The sequence below is a fragment of the Tamandua tetradactyla genome, chromosome 23 (assembly GCF_023851605.1).
Source record: "Tamandua tetradactyla isolate mTamTet1 chromosome 23, mTamTet1.pri, whole genome shotgun sequence".
Classification (NCBI taxonomy): Eukaryota; Metazoa; Chordata; class Mammalia; order Pilosa; family Myrmecophagidae; genus Tamandua; species Tamandua tetradactyla.
Genome location: NC_135349.1, coordinates 6,216,991 through 6,229,276, shown reverse-complemented (window position 1 = coordinate 6,229,276; position 12,286 = coordinate 6,216,991). Strand labels below are relative to the sequence as shown.

Genomic DNA, 12,286 nt, shown 5'->3' with positions numbered 1-12,286 from the left:
AATGGATCAAAGACCTAAATATTAGATCTAAGACCATAAAACTCTTTAAAGAAAATGTAGGAAAATATCTTACAAATCTTACAATAGGAGGTGGTTCCTAGACCATACATCCAAAGCACGAGCATTGAAGAAAGAAAGAAATGGGAACTCCTCAAAATTAAACACTTGTGTGCATCAAAGAACTTTGTTAAGAAAGTAAAAAGACTGGGCCGCGGTGGCTCAGCGGGCAAAGTGCTTGCCTGCTATGCCGGAGGACCTCGGTTCGATTCCCGGCCCCAGCCCATGTAACAAAAAACGGAAAAACAAAATACAATAAAACAAGAAAATGTTTAAAGATGTTTCCCTTTCTTCCTTCCTTCCTTCCTTCTATCCTTCCTTCCTTCTCTCTGTCTTTCCTTAAAAAAAAAAAAAAAAAAAAAAAAAAAGAAAGTAAAAAGACAGCCTACACAATGGGAGACACTATTGGAAACAATGTATCAGACAAAGGCCTAGTATTCACAATACATAAAGAGACTGTTCAACACAACAACAAAAAGACAGACAGCCCAATCACAAAATGGGCAAAAGACTTGGACACTTCTCAGAAGAGGAAATACAAATGGCCAAAAGGCACATGAAGAGATCCTCAACTTCCCTGGCTATTAGGGAAATGCAAATCAAAATCACAATGAGATATCATCTCACACCCACCAGAATGGTCATTATCAATAAAACAGAAAACGACAAGTGCTGGAAAGGATGCGGAGAAAGAGGCACACTTACCCACTGTTGGTGGGAATGTCAAATGGTACAATTGCTGTGGAAGGCAGTTTGGTGATTCCTCAGGAAGCTAAGTAGAGAATTGCCATATGACCCAGCAATATCATTGCAAGGTATCTACTCAGAGGGAATATAAAGCAAAACTATCTTTCAAATACCTTTTATTCTAAAAATGAAAATAAGATTCTGCCCGTGGTTGCTCAGATGTGGCCTCTCTCTCCAGCCAACACAACGAGCAGTCTCACCACCCTCCCCCTCTCTGCGTGGGACATGACTCCCAGGGGTGTGGACCTTCCTGGCAACGTGGGACGGGGATCCTGGAATGAGCTGAGACTCAGCATCAAGGGACTGAGAAAAACCCTAGAATGAGCTGAGAATTAACATCAAGGGATTGAGAGAACCTTCTCGACCAAAGGGGGAAGAGTGAAATGAGACTAAGTGTCAATGGCTGAGAGATTTCAAACAGAGTTGAGAGGTTATCCTGGAGGTTATTCTCACGCATTAAGTAGATATCACCTTGTTGTTCAAGATGTAGTGGAGAGGCTGGAGGGAACTGCCTGAAAATGTAGAGCTGTGTTCCAGTAGCCATGTTTCTTGATGATGATTGAACAATGATATAGCTTTCACAATGAGACTATGCGAATGTGAAAACCTTGTGTCTGATGCTCCTTTTAGCTACTATATCAGCAGAAGAGTAGAACATATGGAATAAAATTAAATAATAGGGGGAACAAATGTTAAAATAAATTCAGTTTGAAATGCTAGTGGTAAATGAAAGCGAGGGGTAAGGGGTATGGTATGTATAATCTTTTTTTTCTCTGTTATCATTTTATTTCTTTTTCTGTTGTCTTTTTATTTCTTTTTCTAAATTGATGCAAATGTTCTAAGAAATGATGAATATGCAACTATGTGATGATATTAAGAATTACCGATTGTATATGTAGAATGGAATGATCTCTTAATGTTTTGTTTGTTAATTTTTTTAATTAATAAAAAAAGTTAAAAAAAAAAAAAAAAGATTCTGCCCGTGGGGTTTGTACCACAAACATGAGGTTTACAGTATTTATGGCAGTGTTTAATAGTTATCTGCCCAAAGGTCAGATAACACTGCAGTGAAACGTAGTAAATACTGGGCAGAGAGACCTCCCAAGTCATCTATCTCTAAGAGGTCCTTTCCCACTTGCTCCCTCTTTCATTTGTCAATACCTCGGATGACATGCGGGAAATAGCAGATCAAAACCCTATAAAGTTCGCAGTAGCAATAAGTAAATCCAATGCCCAGACCTTGGTTTCTAATATCATTCTCCAATAAAAGGAATCAGGGTTGCTTGGAGAAATGGCTGACTCTAGGGCTGGGCAGGAAATATAAAGATAAGATTGGAGCTTCTTATAGTGGTAGAAAATAAGGTGCTACAAAAAGGAAGGAGAAAAAAATAAAGATGAGAGTATGTCATAGGGACAAAGGAGCCAACTCTAAAGAGTTCTTATCAGCCAAAGTCTGTATGATTTGAGCAATAAAATAAATAACATAGCACTGGCTAATAACTCAAAATATAAAAATAAATATCCATGAATTTATACTGATATAAATAAATACATGAATAACTAAATCAAGGAGAAGAGACACTCCCATAAGAATCCCAAATGATTTATGTAGACACACCCCCCTCAAGAAGGTAGAATATAACTATCCCCCCCACAAGCATGGCCTGTGCACACACAAAGTATGAAAAGGGGTGAAGAACCTTTAGGGTGCACAAACAGGATTAGGCACTACCTCAAACAGGTGATAAAGTGACAAGCCATGTTGAAAGTATGGATCCTCAATATGATGTGGTGAGAATGGCACTTTCCCTCCATGGTCTCCCTCCCCAAAATATATATAACCCCAGTCTAATCATGAGAAAAACAAAAGACAAATCCCAGTTGAGAGACATTCTACAAAATACCTGACCAGTACCTCTGAGCGCTATCAAGGTCATCAAAAACAAGGAGGAGACTAAGGAGCTACGCTAACTAAATGTAATGTGGTATCCTGAATGGGATCACAGCACAGAAAAAGGAGAGCAGGAAAAAACCAAGGAAACCTGAACATAATAATATACTGAGACCGCCTCCTTAGTGGTGACAAATGTACCAATGTGAGCAACAGGGAAAACTGGGTGGGGGGTGCACAGGATCTCTCTCTATGATCTTTGTAACTTTTCTGTAAATCAAAAATAGTTCTCAAAGAAAAAGCTTATTATAAAATAAAATTAAAAAAAAAACTAAACTAAAAATGGTCTCATTCCAGGCAAAAGATTGTAGATGGGATGAAGAGTAAAGTCCACAGAACAATGACAAGCTATAAACTTACATCTCCATCCTTTTAACTTAACCCACGCTGCAGTCCTGGTTTCGTGAACTTAGTTCTCCATCATCTCCACTCGCAAACTGACAGAGCATCTACAACCTGTGAGAAACCATGCAAACATGAGAAATACAAAGAATGGAAAAGCCAGTCCTGATGAAGTCATGAGGCATGGAATGATGTGAATGAACCTTGAGGACATTATGTTGATTGTAATAAGCCAGAAACAAAAAGACAAATATTGTATGGTCACACTAATATGAATTAACTATGAGCAAACTCTTGACAGTTAAAAATTTGAGAGCATAGGTTAAGCAGGAGATAGAAAAGAACCAGGATAAGAAACTGGGCAACTGATGCTTAAGGTGTACCAAATGTTCAATAAGGCTGATTGTAAGGGTTCAAAAATGAGTATCACAGGGGATGCAAGAGTAGTTCAGTGGTAGAATTCTCACCTGCCACGTGGGAGACCTGGGTTCAATTCCCGGTCCATACACTTTCCAAAAAAATAAACAAGCAAAACCAAACAAACAAACAATACAAAAAATTCAACAAACAGTATTGCAATAATGGGCTACTTACATGGAAAAATAATGAAATATGATCCCATCATACAGCATCCAAAAAAAAAAATGGATAGCACAATACTGTGTGAAGGTAGTACAATACTGTAAATGTACTTAACAAAGCTGAGTGTGAAAATGGTTGAAAGAGGAAGACTCAAGCCATGTATGTCACCATAAAGAAAGCTAAAGGATAACAACTGATACTGTGTAACTTAGCAAAACATGGAGTGGACAATGATGGTGGTTAACTGTATATATATAAGAAAATTCTTATATGAACTCTTGCAAGGTGTCAATAGGGTGGTTTGTTGGTTTGAAAGGATTATGTACCATAGAAAAGCCATGTTTTAATCCTGATCCATCTTGTGGAGGCAGTCTTTTTTTAATCCCTATTCAGTATTGTAGGCTGGAAACTGACTAAATTATCTCAACAGAGATGTGGCTCGCTCAATGGTAGGTATTAACTTTTTTTGTTTTTTAGTTTTTGTTGAGCAGTAATTTTTTATTAGATGGAGATGTGACTCCACACATTCCAGGTAGGTCTTGATTCGTTTACTGGATCCTTTAAAAGAGGAAACATTTTAGAGAGTCCCTTTTAGAGTTACGAGCAGAGCCAGAGACAGGAGAGCCCATGTAGTCAGAGACTGCTTCATGAAACAAGAGGCTTGGATAGAAAATCAGCAGACGTTGCCATGTTTGCCATGGTGTACTGTGCTGGTTTGAAAGGACGTATGTCCCCTAGAAAAGCCATGTTTTAATCTAAATCCCATTTCATAAAGGCAGAATAATCCCTATTCAATACTGTATGCTTGAAACTGTAATCAGATCATCTCCCTGGAGATGTGATTTAATCAAGAGTGGTTGTTAAGCTGGATTAGGTGATATGTCTCCACCTATTTGGGTGGGTCTTGATAAATTTCTGGAGTCCTACAAAAGAGGAAAAACTTTGGAGAATGAAAGAGATTCAGAGAGAGCAGAGCAGAATGACACAACCACGAGAAGCAGAGTCGGCCAGCCAGCGACCTTTGGAGATGAAGAAGGAAAATGCCTCCCAGGGAGCTTCATGAAACAGGAAGCCAGGAGAAGAAGCTAGCAGATGACGTCGTGTTCACCATATGCATTTCCAGATGAGAGAAACCCTGTGTTCGCCATGTGCTTTCTCGTTTCAGAGAGAAACGCTGAAATTCACTGGCCTTCTTGAACCAAGGTATCTTTTCCTGGATGCCTTATATTGGACATTTCTATAGACTTGTTTTGATTGGGGCATTTTCTTGACCTTAGAACTGTCAACGAGCAACTTATTAAATTCCCCTTGTTAAAAGCCATTCTGTTTCTGGTATACTGCATTCTGGCAGCCAGTGAACTAGAACATGTACCATACGCATTTTCAGTTGATAGGGAAACCCCGAACTTCACTGGTCTTTCTTGAGTGCAGGTAACCTCTTGCTGGTGCCTTAATTTGGACATTTCTATAAAGATTTGCTTTAATTTGAACATTTTCAAAGCCTAGAACTGTAAACCTGCAACTTATTAAATCCTCGTTTTTAAAAGTCATTCAGTTTCTGGTACATAGCATTCTAGCAGCCAGCAAACTAGAACAGGTGGTATATGGGAAAAAAACAATTATTGTAAACTATAGTCTGTATTAACAGTAACACTGTAATATTCTTTCATTAATTGTAACAAAGGTTCTAAACCAAAGCTAAACGTCAATAATAAGGGTTATACAGGATATAGGATTTTTTTCTTCGGAAGAAATAAGAATATTCTCATATTAACTGAAATAGGAAGTGCATAACCATGTGATTATATCAAGAGCAACTGACTGTACAAATTAGGATGGATTGTATGGTGTGTGAATAAAACTGTTTTAAAAAAAACTATTAAAATACATGACCATCACAAAGTGGGTTCACAATAAATGACAGTTATCACTTAAAAAAAAAGCCAGTGCTAGAAAGAAGTATTGATGCTCACTTTGTGTAGAATTTCTATTTAGGCTGATTATAAATGTCTGGAAATGGACAGTGGTGATACTAGTACATTATTCTGAGTGTAAAATTAACAGCACTGAATTATGTTAGTGAATGTGGTTGAAAGGGGAAGTTCTGGGTGATACAGGTTATTAGAGGCAAAGTTAGAAGATAAAATATGGGAGTGTATAACACAGTGAACTCTGTTGTCAACAATGAACAGTGGTTAACTGTACAAATATAAGAATATTCTTTCAGGAATTATAACAAATACACAACACTATCACAAGTTGTTAATAATAAAGTGGTACACGGAAAAAATATACCTACAGTAAACTATGGACTACAATTAACAGTAACATTTTAATATTCTTTTAGCAACTGTAACAAAGGTACCATACTAATGCAAAGTGTTAATCATTGGGAATTATATGGGAACGGTATATTTCTTATGTCTGTTCTGTAAATCTATAACTTCTCTAATTAAAAAAAATTAACAAGAGTTGTTTTTAAATAAAACATTATGCTAAGTGAAGGAAACCAGGAAAAAAATTTAAAAGTCATCCTTGCAATCAAGGTGAAGATAGAGGACAACAATTAGAAAGTGGTATTTGCTAAGTGCAACTGGTAGAAGAGTACTTTTTTTACTCACACAGCCCATTAGTAAATTTGCTTTACATTCTTTCTACTTCATGTAAATTTATTTATAAACCACAAAAACCCAATCTGCTTTATACCTTGAGTCATATACATAGAAACTGTCAAAGGATGAAACAAAAATAAGTTCCAGGATTTTCACCCTACACCCCCCAGAACATTTTGCTCCATAGTTCCACACTCAAGGAGCTTTGTAGTGACAGGAATCTCCAAAAGTTGGGCCATTGTAAGAACGCTCTTACAAGGGAAGTTTTTTTTTTAAAGAAGATAGCACTTAAAAAGCAAAAAAAAAGAAAGACAGTCAATTTCAAACAGGGAGAATATATGGAGCTGAAAGGCAGGAATTTACACAGAATATTCTGCAAATTATAAGCAGATCAGTTTAGTTCCTTAAGTGCCGTGAAAGGGGGAGGGTAGAAGCAGTACAGCAGAAGTCTAGCTGCAAGGGCCTCCAGTACAGGGTCATTGAGTACAGCACCTGGTACTGGCACATTTATTTGACTTAGTAGTAATTAGTCCTCTTAAAATATTAAAACAAACATACACCATACAGAATACGAAATCTACCATACTGTCAAAAATAAAATACAGGGCTAGCCCCGCCACCACACTCTTCCCCACCTCCCCCATCCCAAAAGAGCAAAGTGGTACAAAGCTGGTGTTTTTAGTTGGGGGAAACTGCAAAACACCATCCCAGACTAAGATGCGGAGGTGAGGAGGAGAGCCTTTAGGTGAGGAGGAGAGCCTTTACCACGCTGTGGCTTCAGGCACCTGAGACATTTGGCACAAACAGGCCTCAATTTTCCCATGTGACTCACAATGAAATCAAATGAAATTTAGAATCTCTGCACTGTACTAATGCTAACCTTTCTAAAAGACTTCTTTTAAATGCTGAGGTTATTTCTCTGATACGCCTGCTCTTTGTGACAAATAACTGTCATGCCAAGGCATGGTTCCAGATAAGGCATGGTTCCAGATTAGTCACTTACTATAATTTAAAAATACAGTACATCAACATTTTCTCCAACACACTGATTTTTACCATAGTTTCCTAGCTTTCCTTCTTGCAATTTAGCATCAATGAAGGTTCAAGGAAAAGTGAAGAATGACATCTTAAACAACTCTAAATGCAGCAGTCTGTTCTAGATCAAGAATGTTTATCCAGCTTCTCCTTTCTATAATATTGCTTCCTAATGTCTGAGCAATGAATAACATTTTTTCTTTAAAGTAGAACACAGGTAGAAGATGCAAAAGTAAATGATTTTAAAAGAGAGAGAGAGAGAGAGAGAGAGAAAGATAACTCAGTCACATTCATTTTCCCAAACAGCATTTTCCAGTAGGGATAGGACACTCAGCCGTTCTGCCACAGGCTGGTGGTACCTACACTGCCTCCAGGGAGGCTTTATGCTGAAATATAAAATTTGGGAGAGATTAACTAAATTTAGATTGATCCTGGTTCCTTAAAGTAAATTAAAATCAGCAGTTGTTCACATGCAAGCGCTTTAGTCATCCTGAAGTTTAAAAAAAGGTTTATTACATAAAAGCAAACTAATTCAAGTAATCTTAAAAATGTCTAGCATAATCTCTCAACATTAAGGATTCCAAGAAGTAACAAAACCATCTTATATATCATACTTAAATAAATCAGATTTTCTCTAAAGGATCTCTTCTTCATCCATCCCACAAGTTACTTTGCATGACAAAGATTTTAAAACCCAGAAGGTTCTAGACATCCCATGATAAGCAGCTGGCAGTAGGAGTTCCTTCTCTGAGGCCATATCATCCATAAAATTTTACCAGGAAATCAGAAGCAAAGAAGAAATCAACTCTCTTAGTACCCAATATTTACCAAGCAAGGCATACTACCAGGCCACTCAGCCTCCCAACACCCCTCTAGGAGGATATGATCATGGACTTTTTCTAACAGTTAAGATCTAAGAATTCCAAGGTCTTAGTGCTAAGGAAAAAGCACAGAGGTCTCACTTCCAGACTGAACTCCAAAGACCACGTTCTTTCTAAGACTCCATGCTGCTCCTCCTGTAATCGGTTCATGAATCCTACTCTCAGATGGACTAAAAAGGTAGATTATTTTTATATATTCATCTACAAGGCCTTTTTTAAAGGGCTCATTTATTTAACCGTTTCCAAAACTTAGGCATCTTCTATTCACATTACAATGTCTTTTTAAATACATGCACAGTTGTTATCTAAGTGATCCCCTGCGGGAACACAGAGGACCTAAGGGCTCCAAATTTCAAGAGATTTGCATGAACAGTCAGCACACTGATATCAGTAAAATTGTAGGGATTTGACCATTTTAGCACTCAGCTATAAAACTGTTGGACAGACTTCCCATCGCTGCTAAAATGAACGTATTTAGTTAACAAAAAAATAGCACTGGCTGAAAACAATCACAGCAATCCCAACTAAATCAAATCTCATAATAATTTCCATGGAAAGCCTTCTATTTCTCAGAAGTTATTAATAAACACAAAAATTCACACTAGAAAGTGCTTCTTTCCTTTAAAAATATTTTTCAAAATACAAGTCTTTTGCTTAATCTAAAACTAGAGCCCCAGTTTCACACACTGCCATTTAATCAGTAGCTGAGTTCCATTGGCTTCACAGACTTCCATGAGGTCCTTTATCTGGAACTGCTAAAAGCTTCCTCTGTACTTGGTGACCTAATATGTGGCAGAACAATAGAAGTGGGTTTCCTTGTCTAACCACTATCTTATTATTAATTACAAACTACGAGCTTATAGGAATGCCTTCACATACATACACAAGTCAAATCTTTATTTCAAGTCCCTGAAACTTGAGAATCCTACAAAAGACTTAGAAATGTTTTCTACGAGATGATCCCATAACTACAATCTGAAGAAAAGAATTTAACTGTAATCTTAGTTTGGTAATTTAGCTGTGTGTGAAAGTGAACTTTCTCCCTTTATGTAAGCTTCCTCCTGTGACCCAACAAGGCCTTAGTTTACATAAAAACCAGGGTCCTAGCAGAAAAACAGAGTCTCAAGAAAAGAGGGTCCCAGACAAGCCATGAGGGCATCTCAGAACAATAAAGAGAGGTTCCAAAAATATGTTCAACCAAGAAATGCCTTGTTGCCTCATGAGTGAGTGTAAATCCACAGGTTTACATAGCTGCGTTATGACTGAATGTGTAAATATCTTCATCAGCCTCCAAACCTACAAATGATTTTGGATGACAAAGATATCATAAACTTAAGTTTTCTTTTCAGCCTTAAATTTGACAAGCATACTTCTTCTGAAGCACCATTATTAACCAGTTTGAACCTTATGTAAAAATGATAAAGGAGGCAAAAGACCCCAGGCAATGGGTCTATCCTTACTTGGAAATGGATAGCCCCATCTTTGTATGAAGTACAGGCCCCTAGATAATCAAAAGTTTGTTGGTTACGTTTTCAACATTTAACTGCTCTTTTATCTACTACATATATTCAAGAGGGGTTCTCCTTTCTTAACAAGTGAGCTCACTTATCAGGATTGGTCTAACATATCCTGTTCAAGAGCCCAGGAATAATAATCACTTTTGGATGGAAAGACAAACCTCCAAATCAATTCAATTCGGTGTATCTTTTCCACAGACTTTAACTCTAGGCATCTATCATCCATATGCGACACATCTAATCACACACCTTCAAAGGATCAGAATACAAAGGGAAAATCGGCAAAAGTTGCTATAAATTACCAAATGTACTTCATGCTATATGTCAAGATTTGATATTTTTATCTATGGATTAATTTTTTATTGTTTTGTTCTACAATGCCAACAAAATTTAGTTTTTTTATGATTCATAAAAAAAGTAAAAGAATGGTATAAAAAATGTGTAAGAAGTTGATAGGCAGACACAATTCAATAAGTCCTACAAAGGATAGATTTTTCAGAATTCGAAAAATTGATTAATATATTATCTGGAAACTTCCTTAATACCCTTCACATAAATACTCTTTATCTACTAATCTAGTCTAGAGTTTATTTTCAATTTCAATATCAATTTCATTATCTTCCATACATACAGACTTTCATAGCTTCCCAGGTACTTTCTCCTACCTGGGCTGGACTTTACAAATATTTGATCTAAGGCAGTGGCAAAAATTTAGAGCTACATTGTGCAGTGATAACATTTAGTATTCACTAGTAAGGACACTCAATGACATACCTAGAATAGCTTTGAGCAAGAGTAATTATATATAGATTTCATCACAAATCTGTCTGAAAAATAAGACTTTACTGGAAACAGCACTTCCACATTCTGCACGTATCCAATTAACATTATTCTAAAATAACTCTTGATCCCAAGAGTATTCCTAAACACTTAAAAGACTGAAGTGACAAAGTAGAAAAACCACACAACTAGGGTAATCTAAAGACCTGGGTTTTAGGTGTGGCTCCGTCTACAATTTTAGCGGTGTCACCTTGGGTAGGTCATTTGACTCTGTAGACCTCAGTATCTTCAACTGCAAAACGAAGAGACTGGATTAAATTTCCTTTAAGGTTTCTTCTAACTCTAAAATCCTGAGTCCATTAAGTGTCAGTGTATCCCCTTTTCAACGACAAGCAGCAGATGGTAATGGCAAAGTAACCTAGATTTTCCTTTTTAAAAATATTATCTAACTTGGCTTAGCATGCTTTCTTAGGTCGAAATGTGAGTCAGGAAAATAAACCCCAAATGAAAAGGACGTTGAGAAAATGGGGAGAGAAAAAAAAATCGCACACTTACATAGCTAAAATAGTAACTTAAATCACCCTTGCACGAGTTTGTCTAATAGTTATTCAAAGGCTGCTACTCTAATCACCGGCTTCCTAAAATAGAAATATTTACAGTTGAGCTGTTTCCTTCTTATCCCCGGAGACTCGTTTCGAATAAAAAGCATAGCGTCTAAAATCAATTTACAACTTTTGAACAAGTTGCAGGGAGCGAAACTCCGGGCTCTCCAAGTCATTTGCACTTAAGTGTGATTTGGGCTAAGAAATGGTTCTTATTATAAGATGTGAGAAATGCACAGGAGGCAGGTGACATCTGGAAAGGGAAGCAAAACGCCAGCAAGAGAGACGGAGGCTGAAGGGCCTGTAGGCAACAGGTCCAGAGCCGGTACCGCAGCTTCCTCCGGGAGGGGTCGGTCGCTGCCACCCCACCCCCAGGCCCAAAGGCATCGCCTCGCCCCCGCCTCGGCCCTCCAGAGGCAGCCCGCCCCCCAACCCACGCCCCTGCACCAGAAATCTCCCTGATCGCTCCCCGGCCTCCCGCCCCCTCAGGCCCTCGGATCCCGCGACGCGGAGGCCTGCCGCCCTGCTCCTCGGCCACCCCAGTCTCAGCGGCCCCGCAGCCCTGTCCCCGCCGCGGGCCCGCTCACCTGCACCTGTTTGCGGAAGTGGCGCGGCCCCGGCACTGCCGGCGGCCAGAAGCAGCAACAGCGGCGGCAGCAGCAACGCCAGCGGCCCCGGCATCTCGCCCGCGCCGCGGCCTCGGGACCGGTTCTCGGATTGCCTTCCGACCGTCCGACCGTCAATCGGTCCGTCAGTCAATCGGTCCTACCTCCCTCAGCTGCCTCAGCAGCACCCGCGCGGGAGGCTCCGGTGCACACGTTGTTTCGCCCAAACCTCAGCCCGGCTCCTGGTCCGCGCCCACCGCTCGGGCCACAGAAACCTCATCCTTCCCGCCCGCCCGCGTCGCCGCCGCCGCCTCTCAACAGCAGCAACGGCAGCAGCCCTGCGGAGCGGCGGGCCGGGTCAGCCGCGATGCCGTCGCCATGATGGGCTGCGTCATGTGACGTAGAGCGCGGGCGGGATGCCGTGAGAGATGGCCCCGTCAGCCAATCGTCAGTTCCGCAGCGGCCTGGGAAGCCCCGCCCATCACCCCGACGGTTGGAGGGGTGGCCGCCGGGGCGCCCCCTGCAGACCGAGCGGTGAGTGGGCAGCAGGTAATTCCGACAATTATTTTAAATTT

General features: G+C 39.6%; 1 protein-coding gene across 2 annotated transcripts in view; it reads right to left on the bottom strand.

Moving 5' to 3' along the window:
- LMTK2 (lemur tyrosine kinase 2) overlaps positions 1 to 12,068 on the bottom strand; it is a 136,979-nt gene extending 124,911 nt beyond the window's left edge. The window contains exon 1 of one of the 2 annotated variants that reach the window (XM_077140598.1): positions 11,694 to 12,068. In XM_077140598.1, the coding sequence (XP_076996713.1) occupies positions 11,694 to 11,787 (94 nt within the window). In that variant the 5' untranslated portion in view covers positions 11,788 to 12,068. The remainder of the gene's footprint in view (positions 1 to 11,693) is intronic. The other variant, XM_077140599.1, reaches the window with a different exon arrangement.
- Between the last annotated feature and the right edge of the window lie 218 nt (positions 12,069 to 12,286).